This window comes from Pinus tabuliformis, chromosome 1_1 (genome assembly GCF_031772625.1).
Source record: "Pinus tabuliformis cultivar Carrire ecotype Pingquan chromosome 1_1, CPIR1, whole genome shotgun sequence".
NCBI classification, from domain to species: Eukaryota; Viridiplantae; Streptophyta; class Pinopsida; order Pinales; family Pinaceae; genus Pinus; species Pinus tabuliformis.
In genome coordinates this window covers 147,723,301-147,741,118 of record NC_142297.1, presented here as the reverse complement: position 1 = coordinate 147,741,118, position 17,818 = coordinate 147,723,301, and the positions used below count along the sequence as shown (strand labels likewise).

General features: G+C 33.3%; 1 protein-coding gene across 3 annotated transcripts in view; it reads left to right on the top strand.

Annotated features, from left to right (window-relative positions):
* The window catches only part of LOC149212050 (MADS-box protein SOC1-like), a 426,272-nt gene that overhangs the window by 242,018 nt on the left and 166,436 nt on the right, over positions 1-17,818 (top strand). For 2 of the 3 annotated variants that reach the window (XM_089391665.1, XM_089391664.1), the window contains exon 2: positions 4,041-4,110. In XM_089391665.1, coding sequence (XP_089247791.1) covers positions 4,041-4,110 — 70 coding nt within the window. The remainder of the gene's footprint in view (positions 1-4,040; positions 4,111-17,818) is intronic. The other variant, XM_089391666.1, reaches the window with a different exon arrangement.

Here is a 17,818-nt window from a genome sequence, read left to right as displayed (position 1 = left end):
AGCCATGTGAAGGTCATTGGAATGTAGCAAAGCGAGTGCTCAAGTATTTGAAATGCACTCGAACATATGACATCAAATATTCCAAAGTTACAGATTTCCATCTCACCAGTTATTCAGATTCTAATTTTGATGGATACAAGGAGAATGGAGTCTCTACTTCTGGTTATTTGATGAGTCTTAGATTAGCAACCATCTCTTGGAGATCATGCAAGCAATCTGTTCCTGTTGATTCTACCATCGAAGCTGAATATGTTGTAGCAGTTAAAGCTACAAAAGAAATCATTTGGCTTCGCAAAATACTTGAAGACTTGCAGGAGAAACAAAAGGCTTCAACTCCACTACTCGCTGATAAATTTTCTGCAATTCAGCTGGCCAAGAATCGCAAGTTTAATTATCGAAGCAAGCATATTAACAACAAATATCACTTGATTCAACATGATGTTGAGGAAAAAGTTATTCATTTGACACATTGTCATACTTCAGAGAAGATCGTAGACATATTTACAAAGCCACTTGGAGGTAAAAAGTTTGAAAAATTTAGAATGTTACTCGGCATGTTAAATGTCCCTTCGGATTAAGGGGGGAATGTTAACTAATCCTTCGGGATTGTTATTGCATATTGTATAATATGTAATTAATTTTACATTCTGTTTTTATGGTTAATAAGTTACCGAGAGACAACCGTCTCGTACCTAGATTTCACATATATAAATAAGTAATTTTATCATTAATACAACACTCTTTCCTTGTGCTCTTTCATTGTGGAGTTTAGTTGAGCTTGTACACTTGGTTTCTTAATGTTTGATAGACATAGATAGTGACATATCTTTCTCCATTATCTTGGGCCTATTAATTGTTGGGACCACCCAATGCTTCATTGCTCAACGCTCGCCAAAAACCTTAATACTTAACCAAGGGGCGGTGGCAATGACTATAACTGACGGGACTGGTTCCTGTCTATCGAGACCGGACACTGATGGGACTACTAACATTCCTCAGCTACGTCTATTCAAGGGGCTCTCTTGCCCCGAACTTCAATTAGTTTGATCCCCCATGGTTGCATGGGAAGATGGTAGTAAGAACTTGTGTCGCTCGACTAGTGGCCCGGTTGTCTCGACTTTAGACCTAAAATTCCTAACCTTACTCTTTATCCTAACAAACTAGGTAGAATTATGGACGATGGTCTAAATCATCTTGCGATCGAATCCCAAGACTGTGACACTTCTGGAAATATTGGTCATGCATACAATACAGAGTTGTGCAGTCACAAGATAAGTGAGAAGCATATAATTGACAAAAAATAAAGACGTCAATCTAATCACTCCACAAAAATATTCCATAAGAAAATTCTACTTGATTAGCATCTGGTTCTAATTACAAAGTAAAAGACCATTTTTTTTTCAAGCAAGGACCAAACAAAACATAGACAAAAAGAAGTTGTAACTAATATCCATCTTCTATTTCCCCATATGTTCTTTCTCTAGGAGCTAAATTCCATTCTACTAACTATATTATTTACATCTATTTCATAGGGACAACTTAGCATGACCTCTGAACAACACATTCTTCCAGCTAAACATGACGACTTACAACAATTACAAAAAATAAAGTGTTCATATGGTAAAATATTTTTTGTTGTTGCTAAAATGCTCTTGCATCAGTGACATTTGTCAAATTCCTATCATTATCTGCCAGCCTCTAAAACTAAAATACTTTAAATGCAGGCTCTCTTTAATTGTGGCATCAATCAATCAATGGCTCCTCCTTTATGGAGGACACGTAGGAAACTTCTACAAACAAATACTATAGTACGATGAGATTATGTTTCACTCACCTGTTTATTTAAACTATAAAACAATGTGCAATTTAGTCACAGTAACATTACTATACTCTCACCTAAATTAATATAACACATATTTTCGACGGATCAAAGATTACATCTCTCACATATTCATAGACCCTCCTCGTAAGTAAGTTACACCCAAACAAGATTCTATAAAAAAATATAAATATTGCACATGATAAACTCTATTCTATGCATTTTATCAGAATCAAAATATCACATATTTATACCAGTATTAACATATGTTGACTATTTTTGCTAGGCAATTTAATTTGTCGAGAAAATACCTCATTACACTTAAAACTAAGAGCTAATTAACAATCTCCTAACTAATATATTTTATGAAGAGAAATGTCTAGTATTAAGAAGAAAAGTAAGAGTTAGTATTTCTAACATTTTCTCTTGAAAAGCAAAGAATGACATAAATTTTAGTGGGTACTGATTACTAGTAAATTTACATATTTACATTTTTAATCATACTTATTAAAATATTGAAAAACATATAAAGAATGGTGGGTATGAGTAAGTATATTTATTTACACCTTATTCTTATCTATTTCTTAGGAAAAGACTTAGGTACATGGTAAATATGTTATTTACCTTAGTATGAGCTACTTTCAAAGATTTTAAATTGGGTAGTTTTCTAAAAATCTTAACAATAAAAAATCATTACAAAACTATCTAAAAATCCTCGTATGAATATTGCAATTATATCGAGAAATTATGGCACAAAATCTATGATATAACTATTCACATGACAATATTTAATGGCAAATATATTATTTACCTTAATATGAGCTACTTTCTAAGGATTTTAATTTGTGTAGTTTTCTACTAAAACTAACAATAAAAAATCATTATAAAACTATATAAAATTCATAATATGAAGATTACAATTGTATCTAGAATTTATATCACAAAACCGGTGACCTAATTATCCACTTTACGTCAATAATTACAATAAAACCTTCAATTTGTTATCCAATTAAATATCTAAAAAGTAGTTTCTTTAACAATATTAAAAAATAATATTTTTTCTCAAAATTAAACATTTTAATTTGTATAAAATAATGTGAAAATAAATTAAAAAATAAACAAATCAAGTACTAAATTTTATACAAACAAAAAAAACATTAATCAACCACAAATCAATTACTAAAATATTGCCTTAACAAATTCTGGCAAATCTATATACAAACAACATAAATCTATATACAAACAAAAACATTAAAAAGAAATTATAACCATGATAAAACGATCACTCCAATATATACCTCTCAATATTGAAAAAATAACATTATTTTTTAATTTAAGTATACATACTTCTTAATATTCAGAAAATTACCTTGTTTTTAGTTAAATATCTATACTTTTTAATATTTGGAAAATATTATTTTAAATTCACAAATATATCTTAATATTTAACAAGATGTAAACTTTATTTCCCCGAATATGTAATTTAAATTATATTTACATTATCTTTTATATTTTTTAATTTTTTAAAAGTATTATTTTAAATTTAAATGTATCTTAATTTTCAAAAGGATATAAAACTTATGTCCCTAATGTATAATTCAAATTATATTTTTAAATGTCAATTTGTTCACTATATAAAAGTTGATATTAGAAAGTTATGAAACTTATTTACTTATTTTCCAACTATATTTACATCTTAGTTGGCTTACCCCATACATACATATATATATATATATATATATATAATTAAAATATAGAAGATGGTATTTTTTAAGTTTACGAAACATGAAATTAAAAGATAATTTCCAAGCACTTTGAGCAAGCCATTTAATAAAACATCTAAAGATTGTTATTTCATATTTTCATTCAATTTATTAACTAATTATAAAATCTTGTTTTCCCAAGTATAATTTTACTATTTTAAGTTTTAATATGATTTTGGGATCACCTTTTTTGGATAGTATGATATAAGTTTAAATGAATTTCGACACCACATCATTATATTAGAAATAACGAATCTCATAGATGCAGGGTACTCAGATTTGAGTTTAGTTTATTGTTAGACTATTGTTTGAATGTAATTATCGAAATTTTAGAAATTTTGTAATTATGATTTTGATGAAATGTTATTATTAAATTATATTTTAAAATATAATAATATTTTGTTATTAATTATTATTTTAAAACTTAATAATATTCAATTTTTATATACCATGTGTAGCATGCAGAAAGTGTTGGAGAGGTATCACGGTACGAATGATGTCACTCAAGAGCATGATAATGATAATGAGGTATTTCTCTTTTTCTAATATGTGAAAATGTTTCAAGTAAATCTGTTAGATTGCTTTATTTTATAAATAATTAGTATAAATTTCAGTTAATTTTATTATTTTATATATTTATATTATTTAAAATTATTATTTTATTATTTTTTTTAATGAAGAAAATAACTTAAAATAAATAATAATCAATTAAAAATATTAAAAATTAATTAAAGATAATATTTTATATGATGATAATGTTGATTAGTAATAGTATATATTTCAAAAATTTGAGTAAGTAATGTATATGTGAATAGTTTGGATATGCGTGTGTTATGATATAGGTCATTAAATTTATAAAGTTTAATATATGTGTTAGTTTTTGGTAGATATGGTAGCAACAAATATGAGTTTTAGTTTGAGAATGTGTCAAAGAGGTTAAGGAATATGATATCTCTAAAATCTAGAAAAGGTTTTTGTGAGAAATGATGAGACTCCTCAATTAAATTAATTAGCCATAATTTAATTGTTTTTTAAGTCTAACTTAGGAAAAGTGGTTAATTGAAGTTAATTAATTAAGAAATTTCAATTTTACTTGAAGTCAAATTGAACTTAGCCACTGATCGAGATGAGATAATGGTTGTTGAGACTCCAGTGAGAGATTATAAGAGCAGGTCGAAGGGATTGAAGAAAGACACAAAAAAGTGTATGAGTTGAGCAATTTGACTACTGAGTTACATGTATTCTACAAGGGCGTGGGCGTAGTTGAAGCTAGGAAAGCATGAAAGACAGAGGGATCAACAAAGATTTGAGAACAGGGATACCAACGAAAAATTCCCTCAGTATTTCTAGTGCCAAAGGGACACGAAAGGCGTGGTCGAATTCATCTACAGAGGAGGAAAAAATAATAATGCGAGTAGTTAATTTATCTAGTGTGAGTTGTCAGAGAGACCACTTTTCAGTTGCCAATTGTTGGATCAATATCCCATCAGTAGAGCGAGTCGGTCTAGCAAATATAGGAGGCAGAATGACTCACAGGAAGCCATTCCCAGGGGTTGTGTGGATTTACCAGAACCACCAATGTGAATTTTTGGGCATAGGTGCGCATAGCCAGAAGGAAGTGTGAGTGGCTGGAGAAGGCTAGATTAGTTGCAGAGGGAGACAAGGGTATCTTCCAGATTATTTTTCAAGTGGAAGATTATTGAAGCTTTGGCGAATAGGAAAACAGATCTATGTACTCTTGAATAATTGAAGAATAATAACATAAACCCTCATCTCTTGCACTAGGTTTCCGTTCGGGCTTTTTCGAAGGACATTTGTCCAAAAATAATGGTGTTAGTTTTATTGTATGCGCATCTATTTCTCAATTCCAGTTTTTATATTTCAACAACTTTTTTATTTGTGAAGAATGCAATACTAAATTTATCGTTAGTTGTCAAATAATAATTCAAAAGAAAAATAAACAATGAATAGTTAGAAGATAAATGTCTAGTTGTTGCATTCAAGAAATTTTCACATGGTATCAGGGCAATAAAGATTGGAACAAAGGCTCTAGAGGCATAGGAAGCGAGATTTGTGCCATTGATAGGGAGATCTAAAGCATAATATTCTAGATCTCTACAGGCATAGCCAGGGAGTGAAAATTCCAGAGAGACAATAATTCGATTTCCAATCAAATCAGGAGGAAAAGTGTGAATTGCCATAGAGCAGTTACAATAGGCTATGTGGTTCCCAGAAAGGGCTTCCATTGAGTATACCAGAGATTCATAGAGAAAATCTAGTGCAGAGATTTGCAACAAGGTTTTTTCATAAGCAGGTTTGCATAAAGTAAGGAAGAGAAACCACACAGAGAAGAAATTCCCATACATTTTCAGAGGGTTTCTAGTTTTCCAATAGTAGGAAAATAGATTAAGATTTCCAGCAGAAGAACGCTATAGCAGGAAAAATGATTTTCTAGTGCATGTTTTCGAGACTAGAAAATGTGAGCTACAGAGGCTGCAGTTCATGTGCCAGTGCGAGAGAAGCATATTCCAAAGGTAAAATGAGTAGCTTCAGAGAGAAGGTGAAGGCAGAGTGATCATGAGAGAGGGATTTTGGAGGCAAGTGAGAGTAACCCAAAGCATATCCGCACAATCCAAAGATGAGTGCGACTGCAAAAGGGAGGTCGAGTTAATTTGTCAGAGAAAGAAGGAGATCCCCTATTTATTAGTTCTCCATTTTTTGAGTTTCGTGGATATGGCCGCAACAAGACTCACACATTAGCACAAGTTTGATGGAGCCTCCAACTTTGCCATCTGAAAGGTTAGGATGCTATTCCTTTTGGATGAACATGAACTAAAGGAGTTTGTGATAACATTTGTTGTTGTACCAACATATCCTATCTTGATACATGATTACATAAAAGATATAGCCAAGGGAAAAATGATTGTCATAGATAGAGTTCAGGGTCACATCATCACGCATAAGAGCATTGCAAAGGAGATGTGGGATATGATGGGCCTTTAAATTAGACATAAATTAAGGCCTATGCCTCTAATTTAAAACATAAATTAAGGCATATGACCATCTTTCATCACATTAAACATTTTTTGCATTAGATAATTTATTTTTAACTTTAATATATTCATTAGAAATGTTTATGAATAATTGAATATTTGTGCATAATATTATTTATTTTTTGTGGAATACTATGAGAATATTGGGCAGATTATGAAGAGTTGGAGGAGGAGATAATTTAGGGACTTGTTCCCTACTACTGGAGGATCAATAATAAATAATAAGTCAACAAGATATTATGGAATTATGGCACAAATTGTTGAATTCCAATGATTGAGAAAATCTAGGAATGTGTTCCACTAATCAAGGGAGCATATCCACCAATCAAGGGAGCAGATCCATTAATCAAGGGATTTCGGTGGGAAAAGTTTCTTCCATCCATGGGGAATGATTCTTAATCATTTTGTATAAGTACCAAGTCGAATTTTCCTCTAGGGAATGATTGAGAAAACCTAGGAATGTGCTCTCTACCATTTAAGGCAAATTCCTAGTATTGGGGACTAGATCCACTAATCACGGGATTTTGGTGGGGAAAGCTTCCTCGATTCATGGGAAATGATTCGTAATCATTTTGTATAAGTAATAAGTCGAATTTGCCTCTAGGGGAAGAGATTTTCATTAGCGTTATTGTGAAAAGAGCTTTTATTTTTGCAGCTCCATTGTATTTTCTTGTAGGGATGTAATTATTTTGATGAAAATAATGAAAATTGGTGTCATGTTCAGCTTCTAAATCTTGTTCTCCATCATATGTATCTAAGTTTCCTTGGGCTTGGCCATCCCAAGAGCCTCAGAGCCCTTTTGTATCATTTTGTTTTCCTTCTTTTCATTGCTTATTCACATGCATCTCTAGTTTTTATTTGTTTCTACTTATGCATTTAGTATAAATGATTTCTTGTTGTAGGAGTGAGTTAAATGGTTGATGTAAGTTCTTTTGCAGGATCACAAGCATTATTTTATCCTTTGAAAAAATTTGGAAGTTCATAATAATCATTGAGTTGCTTGGATTAGTCTTCTTATTCCCAAATCTAGATTGTTGGACCTCCTTTTTAGCAAAGAACAATAAATTTCTGTTATTTTTTAGAGCATGCTAACGAGCTTCAATCAACTTGATTCCACTTGCATTAGATCAAAATAACATTCTAGTTCATAACAAAAATTACCCCATTGCATTTTCATTTGACTTGGTTAGGCATTTTTTAGATTTACTAGCTCACTAGTTCTCGAATTTCTCGATTTTCGACAAGTAATGTTTTTATTTTTATTTTTTTAGAGTGGGTTAATAGAGGAATTTTTGAGTGATTCCACTTGGAATAGAGACCTGCGACATTCTAGTTAATAAAAAAATTTGTAGCATCCAATTTGGATTTGATTTGCTTGGTCATTAAACCCTCACCAATTTCATCATTTCACAAGGAAACTTCTCCAAGATTTTTGAGCGAATCCATCTATCTCCCGACTTTGGATTTTTTTTCTTTTTTTGTTCCTCATTTGGTTGGTTTGTCGCATAGGAAAAATCATAATCTTATTAATAAAAACAAAATTACATTTTGTAGATGTTGAAGCGCATATCCATAAGTAGGTCAAAAACTGTTGTTCCAAGTTAAAGACTAGAGAGAGATAACCAGAAAGAAAATAATGTACATTTGAGGAGAAAATTATGCTTTTCTCCCTTTTTTGCTTCTCAACCTTTCGCCACTCCCCTTGGGTCGGCAAGGACGAAAATAGTATGAGAGAAGTGCCCTCCACAGGGTGAGGATTATCCTTGTCTGAATCGGAATGGTCTAAGGAATGATGTCTTTTCGCTCCACTGGTATCCGTTGTGTCTGGTGTCTTCTCTGGTAAAGAGTCCATCAGGTCATATGGTAAAGATTCCTCATTTTTTGGCTCCTTGTGTATTTGATTGTTTTTGGTGGGGATGGAGTGTTCCATTCTCGTATCTTCCTCTTCAGCATGGTCATCATCAGGTTGAAATTGCCATCCCTTGGGCTGTTTTCCTACTCTTCTTCCTACGCGTGTCTTTCTTGGCTTCTAGGCATGTGTTTTGTAGATTCCCTGTTTGTTGGCAAATTCTGCAGCTGAATGTAGTATTTTCATAATCTAGTATTTATGTCCAACATTTTTGTTTATACTTTAGTTGTATTTGGTCTTGTAATCCTTTGCTGAGATCTACTTCCACACACATGCGTGCAAAAGTGTAAATTCCTTCCTTCGTTCTTCTTGTGTCCATTTTAATGAAACGCCCAATGGTGTTTCCTATACTTGACAAGACTTGGGGGCTCCAAAAATGTAGTGGTAGGTTATGAAGACGAACCCAAACCGGCATCCGAGATACAATCATTGTATTTGGATCAAATTCTAGGAACCATGGGGTAATGAAGAGACTCGTGGGTCCCATGTACCATGGTCCTCCCTTCATAAAGATGTCCCTTTCCTCTGTTGTACGAAATTTAACAATGAAGAAGCCTTTGGAACGGAGATGAATTTCACGTGTGTTGGTCCAGGGTCTGAAAACTTGTTGATGCCTCGAAAATCGTTGCATCAACATCGGGGAAAACCACTCGGTCCGGACCTTAAAAGCAACTCCTTTTCCATTTGGTGTAGTGGCTCCGACTGGATATAATGGGACTAGTTTCCCAATGATTTATAAATAGGATAGATAGGTGATCGATTTTCTAATATCTAATGGAAATGATGGATGATTTATTCTAAAATGAAACAATATAAATAACTAATCTATCCGGGGAAATATTTCTCTTAGTGCAATTTTTGATGATTTTTGTTGACAAGTAGGCATATAGATGACTCTACTTATAAAAAAAAATATTCATTCATATGATAATTACTTTGTTCAAGTATTTGAACAAAGTAATAATTAAAACATTATCACAGTATTCTTTATATATCATTCACACACATATATATGAAAAATAACAACTCTTAAACATTCAATAGTGATAAGTCAAAGAATTGTTGTGAAAGCATATATATACATCAGTAATAGCAAAATGAGTAAATGTTGGTTCACATAAAGCATGAAGCAAAGACATAGATAGTAGTACCATATGTATTTGAGTCTTCTCCGATATGAATCGCATTCATATCCCGCCTTTCAACTTGAAAATATTTTTACAAGAAGCAATAGTGCATATCACATAAAAGTACTCTTCATTAAAACTCAGAATTTAGGTCCAGTTTTTATAAAAATAAATATATCGGAAGCACAGTAGTGCAACTTCCGATCCAAGTTTTAATACAAAAATTTGAGGACCCTTTTTAAAAACATGAAAGGGTCTATAAATACTATCTAAATTAACAGACTATGAAATAAAAATGCTATGTGATGGTATAACCAAATTACAAAAATTGTGACAATCTTCTTAAAATAGGCATGCTGTAGTCGGTCAGAATGGTTCACTATTTTGGCTGACTATCTTGTCACCTGAGGTGGAAAATGGCGAGTATGGGTTGCAGTTCTGGTGGATGACTCATGCGCGAATGTAACTGGGCAGTGTATGTGGCATCAGTAATTTTGGGAGTCATATAACCAATTGCATCGGTGAGGCATTTCATCGCTTTACGCTGAGTGTATAGTTTAACAAAGAAGAACCAGAAAGTTTCCCATGTTAAAGTTTGAATTCCTGCGATTAATCTTTCCCTCTTCCCCAACTCCTGTTTCCATGTTTGTTCTAATACTTTAACCGATGGAAGTTTCCCTAGAGTACATTCTGTAATTATATTTAATAAATAAAGAGTATCATTAATCAACTCCATCAGATTGTTTATCGCCGATCTGCATCTTGATGTCGCCCTTTCTGCTTTCATTAGTTGGGATTGCCATTCAAGGAATAGGATTTCTTTATGTGATTCCAAAATTTGGGGTAGATTTGCAGCGTTTCCTTCCTTGGTTTCTTGCCAAGAGAGAAACTTTGTTAATCTTTCATCTGCTTGCTCCAATTTCTGTCTCACATCAACTGACTTATCAATCATAGATGATGAAATTTCACATAGGGGAAGAACAAGAGCTATATTATGACGTAATAGGCTTAACTGATTAGAAAATTCTTTGGTAATTTGCAGAGCCTTCGATCTGAATTCTCCCACTTGGGGATATTCTTTGAATCTTTCTATTTGCAGTGATAGTTGAGCGATATTTTCTTCCTTTGATTTGCTCAACTATTCATTTAATGATCGCAATTTGCTCAATGCCTAGGATAATTCTTGTTGCTTCTCAATTTCATGTTGATCAATCTTTTGTTTTCCTTTGAGCAATTGTTCCTTCAATTGGTCATTTGACTTCTTCTGGGCTGTTAACTATTGTTCCAACTGCTCTATCCTCTGTTGTTTCTCTCGTCTCTGTGTTTCCAACAAAATGACTTCTTGGTCATTTTCCTTGAGTAAGTTACTTACCTCCGATGCTTTGTCGATTGTAGCCACTGTGTATGCTCCAGCATACTAAAAGAGTTTAGTGAGATCTTCAGAAGGATTGACTTCTTATCTCCATACCACATTTGTTATCTCCATTTGTAAAGGGAAAAGAGAAGATTGATTACAACCCTATGCTTAGGGCTATAGAAGACATCTAAGGATGGTATTTCTTCTACATGTAGAACAATTTCATCGGATGGATTCTCGGGGATTATCTATACATCCTTTGAGTCATGGGTGGGCCACTAGTTTCTTCAGTCGGAACTATATTGATTCTTGACTTCTGACCAGTTGTCATCTCAGGTGTGCCGAATCCTTGTAAGCTCTCAGTATTAGTGATGATAAAATCAAATTGTTGCCATTCTTTTAGTAATTTGGGATCAACATAAATGTTTGAATCAATGAGTTCACTGCTTTTTCCTTGTTCCTACTCATGTTCTGGCAATTTTTCCTTTTCAGGGATTTTCTCCACTACAAGAGTCTTGTTGGCAGCTTTCTGTTTAGCTTGACTTGGTGGTTGAACTGTAGGGGTTGTAGCTAATATGTCCAAAGGCAGAGTTTGCAACCTCTGGTCTCTGAGCCTATTGAATGTTTCTAACCCTTCTTCTTCATACCTGATCCTGGCCAATCCTTTAACCTGAAAAAATGTTTCGGCTGAAGCAAATAAATCATCGAAGTCATCTGCTTCATGATCGAATTTGGCAAGTTTAGCTTGAGAGATCACGTTATGAGCAACCTTTCTTGGATCATATTGCCTGTTCGGAATTGTGGAAAGATTCAGCATTTGAATCTTGTCTGCCTCTTCATTTGCATGCTTGTAGTCATGTAAGTTGAAAATGCCACATCATAGGGGAAATATAGGCCACATATATTTCTTGGAGTCCCTAAGGGTCCTTGATGTCCCTTCGAATTTTATCAGATAAGCTAATTCTCGTGCTAACAGTTTATCGGGAACATATAAGGGAGAACATGGGGTTTAGTGAGACTGCCAAAAAGCCTCACATAGGTGAATTTCTCCTCACTGAACCAACTACCTACTACTGTCAGGTCAACTGCCGCCTCCTGGGATATCCTGGGGGCAGACTTATTGAAAATAGAATAATATACAGGTAAAATAAAACCATTGCAAATTCTGTACAGGTGATTTTTATAGTGTGCCTTCGATAACTGATTGTGATAAATATGAATCGGATTCGGATCTTGGGGAGTCCATTTCCATCCGAGTACTTGGTATTAAGAACTAAAACAAATTATATCCATAATATATGCACTGTAGTAGGAAGGATGAATGGTCCAGTAAGTTGTAAATGCATTCCTTCTGTATTCTAATATCTCAGTGGCTAGTCTATTAGACAAATATTTGCCCAATCCATAACATAACCATTGATTGTAGCTTCCATTAAGGGGACCATCTATATAGTGAATTTGGAAGAATCATGTAATCCCCACAGTCTATACATCATCTCTCTAGCATAACAATAAGGAGAAGCTAATGAGTCGATAGAATACTTACCTGATGACTCGTGCTTGTGTTTCTCCGGGAAATGCCTCCATTGCTTGATCGGGTCTGACTCCAAGTCGTTTTCCTTTGCAAATGCTCCTAGGAATGCCTTGTTGTATCGCTTCTTGGGTGGCGGCAGATGGTACATTTGCCTGAGATCTTCATGCTTGAATGAGCCAAATATCCTCCCGTCAGCGGTGGAAAATGTTCTATCTATAGTTGGGATTTTCTGAACCACCCATCTTACTACATCATTGTATGGCAGAATCTTGGCCTGCACTGCTATCCTGTGAAGATAAGAACAAGCCAATTCTTTTAGATTTCCCTCTAACTTGTTGGTTGAATCGGCAGTGGCTTCCTCTTCTAATTCTTCGGGCTCCTCTGCTTATATTAGATTATAAATGTTGTCCCAGTTGGTATTTCCTAGACTGAGACATGTATCTGATATTAATCCTTTCTTGGTCGGTCCTAGTTCTTTGACTGCAGGAATTGCTGTGGGCTTCTTTGATTTCTTCCCCATTTTCTCTGGATTTATGGGTTCAAAGAGACTCTGCATAGACAATTGCATACTGTAATACAGATATAATGCTGCTGAAAGTGAATATGAAAATAAACAAAATTGCGGTGATTGACATATGATAAATGGAACGCAGTTAAGAATTACCGCGGATGAAATATTTTAAAGGATCTATCCTTAACTGTAATATTAAATAGCTATTTGAACTGCCAATCGTGGTAAATAATACCATAAATGCCCATCTCGTCGATTGTGTATCGAATGATTATTTCAAGCCTGTCTTCGGATTTTCTCGATTGGCGATCGGCTATAAATCGCAAATCGCAATCAGGAGTGTCAAAGGGAAAGGCTTTAGCACTTGGAGCGAATATCTCCGATTGGCGAAAAGTAATATTATAATGGGGTGGAGTATTTGCATGCAATTCATTTTAGCGTATGATTTTTTATTGAGATGCGCGCCCAATCGATTGATCACAATCGGGGCTTGGCTTGTGCTTTTCTCCCTTTGTCATTTGATATCGCCGATTGCCGATTGCGATTTCCTTTATCGCATCGGATGATTTGATGAGGCCTTTACGTATGTCCCTTCAGCATATGATTTCTCTTATTACCGATTGCGATTTCCTTTATCGGATCGAAGGATTGGATGAGGTCTTTTTTGTGAGTGTTCCTTTGTTATTTCTATATGCGATCTCTGATTGCTTTATCGCAATGTAAAGTTATTTATAATGTTTTTAAAGGAACACTTGTTCTTTTTATCAAAAGGCTTTATAAAATGATTTATTTACATCGGGCCTTTTAATAAGGATTTTCCTTGTAATGAGGTTAATACCAGTTTTATTTATCAACTCATAAACTTAACTAAACTTATTTAAAAAGTGACCCATTTCACATTAAAAATTTTGTGTAAAGATTTTATGGAAATGGGGGGTTGTTGTACAACACAACAATTGACAATTCACTGGGATAAACAGTGATCTCTGAGAAAATAATATAATATTTTAACATTCTTAATCTGAAAAACCTTAGTGGATAGAGAAAATCTAATATAACTAGGTAATCATAAATTCTCAATATAATGAAAAATATTTTTTCTATCTCTTTCTCATCTCAAAATTAGATACATTCTAAGTTTATGTAAACCTTAATTGGTTGATAATGATAAAACAAAAGACTTTTCCAACTCAGCTTGTATAATGACTCCTTCGTCACAGGTAGAGCCACTGCTGCCAGCAAACGTTCATAGTCTCGGCAGGGTTACCTTTTAACGATTTGATCATTTATTGTCCCATCCATTTCAAAGTATAATTTAAAAGAATGAATCCAAAAGATATGTTTCCAGATTTTTTGTATTGCATTTTCTTTTTTCCTTATTTATTTATTTTGTAAGATAAAAAGCCATTGTCCTAGTTTTGTGGCCAGCTATTGACAATGCCATTCACTAGTTATAGTTTAACTAAACAAGCTAGCTCGTGATGAGACCCCTTGTCTTATAATTATAAGCCATTGCCATGTTTTGGTATGCAGCGTTGGTAATGTCAGTTGAACTAGTCCCCTATGATCATGGTAAGCATGCTTGTGATAAGACCTTTTATCTTTTATATCAAATATATTTTAGAATTACACTCTTGAAAAATCATAAACTTTGATGGATGGGATGAATAATTTTCTCCCTAATAGAACATGGATGACAATTTTGGGAGTTGAAGATGCTAAGATTAGATCAGTCTTTGCTTTCTATTGATAACTTTTTATAGGCTTCTAAAACTTAGAATGATTTACAGTATTTTCAAGTGTTGAGAAGATTTCACAAAAATAAAAAAGGGTTTTCAGAGTTTAATTATACCCAATTTCCTAGAACTTTTCATTTTCCTTCAATGCTTCCATCTATCAAAAGTAAATATTAAGACTATTTTCTTTTAAGTAACTTTTTCAAAATAGTAAAGACCAATAGAAGAATATTTACAACTTTGTTTTCTAAGAGGGAAAATAAACTAATTATTCACACAAATATAACTGAAAATTGAATATTTACAAAGTGAGAAGGGGTTACCTCCTCAATTGAATAATTTTTTCAAAATAATTCCATTGACAGGAAGAGAATCTCTCTTTCCTGATAGATCTTGCAATATGAATGTAGATGGGCCTATCTTCTCGCTGATTTGAAATGGTCCGAGCCACATTTTCTAAAATTTAGTGTGTTTTCCTTTATCCTCATGGGCTTTGTCCCATTTCAAAACAAGATCACCAACTTGTAAATGTTTTGAGCCGGTTGAAGTTGTATCAAAAGAAGACTTAATAATTTTTTGATGCTTTGTATGTGTAATTCGAGCTTTCTCCCTTTCTTCCTCTAGTTTAAGGATCTAATTATGTCTCAATTGAATAGAAGATGAGGGATTTTCTTCAATAAACTACACTAAGGTTAGTGATGGAAGTACTAAGTTTGCTGGTATAACAACCTCCTTTCCATACACTAGATTAAATGGAGAAGTGCCTATTGAGGCCTTATATGTTATACAGTCTGCCCATAGTGAAAATATCAAAGACTTATGCCAATTCTTATGATTCTGATCAATAGCCCTCTTAATAATTCTGATAAGATTTCTATTGGCAGATTCTGCTAAAACATTACCCTGAGGGTAGTAGTTTGTAGAATATTTCAATTTGAATCCTCTTTTGACAACAAATTCAAGTATGGAATTATAAGAGAAATAAGATGCAGTAAAAAATAAGAGCGTTTGGGACACCAAACCTGGTAACGATGAACTGATCTATGAATTCAATGATTGCCTTAGAGTTTGTTGTCTTCAAAGGAATTGCTTCTACCCACTTAGTAAAGTAATTTGTAGCTGTAAAGATATACCTATGTTGTTTGGATGAATGTGGACTAATTTCTCCAATGATATCCAATCCCCATTGTTCAAAGGGTTGTTTAATGTTGACTAGTTGCAAAGGAAAAGCTGACTTCCTTTGTCTTTCGTTGGTAGTTTGACATGTTCCGCATTTCCTTACATATTCATGAGTGTCTTTAAATAAGGTGGGCTAGTAATACCCAACATGAATAATTTTGTGAGCTGTTGTATCAGCTCCAAAATGTCTTCCTGCCGGTCCATCATGTGGTTCCTTCAAGACCTTTTGTGCTTCAGGTTTTTCTAAGCATCTTAACAAAATTGAATCATAATTCCGTCTAAAAAACACATCATCAACAATCATGAAGTTTTTTGCATTTAATCTTATGACACGTTTATCTTTATAGGAAATATTAGAATGAACATATCCATTTTTCAAATAGAATATCAAATCTGCATATTGGGATTCAAGATTAATGGTACTTATCTCATTGATTTCTTCAATACTATTTCTACCTTCATGTTCCTGAATATTAAAAGCTCCTGCTAACAACCTGCAAAAACCTTGGCCTTTGAAAATCTTTGCTGGTCTAATGTCCAAATCATACTCTTGTAATGTCGTGACCTAATTTGCTATTTTTTCTCCCAATTCCCTTTGCACTAATAACTGTCTTACTACTGAAAAAGGAACCATAACTTTTGTGTGAGCCTTTAAGAGAAAGGGATGAAAGTGTTTAATGGCTTTGTATACAGCAAAGACTTGCTTTTCAACTTCAGAATAATTAAGTTCGGCACCTTGAAGATTTGAACTATAAAATGAAATTGGTGCTTCCAAGTTTTGATCATTGATTTGTGTCAGCACTGCTGCATAAGATGAATCAGATGCAAGAGTATATAAAATGAAATGATTTGAAAAATTAGGAGTGTTTAATGCAGGAGGATTTATGATTACTTGCTTGATTGAATCAAAAGCCTCTTTTTCTATATGTCTCCATTTAAACACTGAGTTTAAATTCTTAATCATGGTTTGTAATGATAAAACAATCTGTGAAAAATCTGGAACAAATCTTTTTACAAAATTAATTTGACTTAAAAATGATTGCGTTGTTTTTTATTATATGGAAATGGAATATCAGAAATCTCTTTGATTCTATCTGGATCAATACAAATACCCTCTGAAACAATCAACCACAAGTGCTTACCTTGGTCAAGAGCAAAAAATGACTTCTTAGGATTAAGTGAAATTCCATACCTTTTGCAGCATTCAAAGATTTGTTTCAAGTCATGCAAATGATTTGATATTTTCTTAGAGAAAACAGTAGTATCATACAAATAGACAACTACTGATTTATTGATTAGACCTTTGAATGCTATGTCCATCGCTCTTTGGAATGTAGCTCTAGCATTGATTAATCCGAAAAGCATTTTTTGATAGGTATAAGTTCCCCACTTAGTTCTGAAAGTAGTCTTAAGTTTGTCATCAGGGTGCACCAAAATTCGGTTATACCCTGAAAAACCATCTAAGAAGAACATTAATCTAGAACCAGCTACTGAATGGAGCGTTTGCTCCATTGTTGGTAGAGGGAAGTTATCATTTTGACTCGGTTTATTAAGATTTCCGAAATCAATACAAATTCTAATGTCACCATTTTTCTTCCTTACTCGCACCATGTTGAACACCCAATTTGAATGTCTAACAAAAAAAATTATCTTAGCTTTCAAGGGTTTGTTTAATTCAACTTTTATTTGACTTTTGATGTTAGGATGAATTTTCCTTAATTTCTGTTGTACTGGTTTTTCTTCAGATACCATTGGAATTGTATGTTATATGATACAAGTATCGTATGTCTTTAAATTATCACATTTCCAAGCGAAGACATTTTTATATTT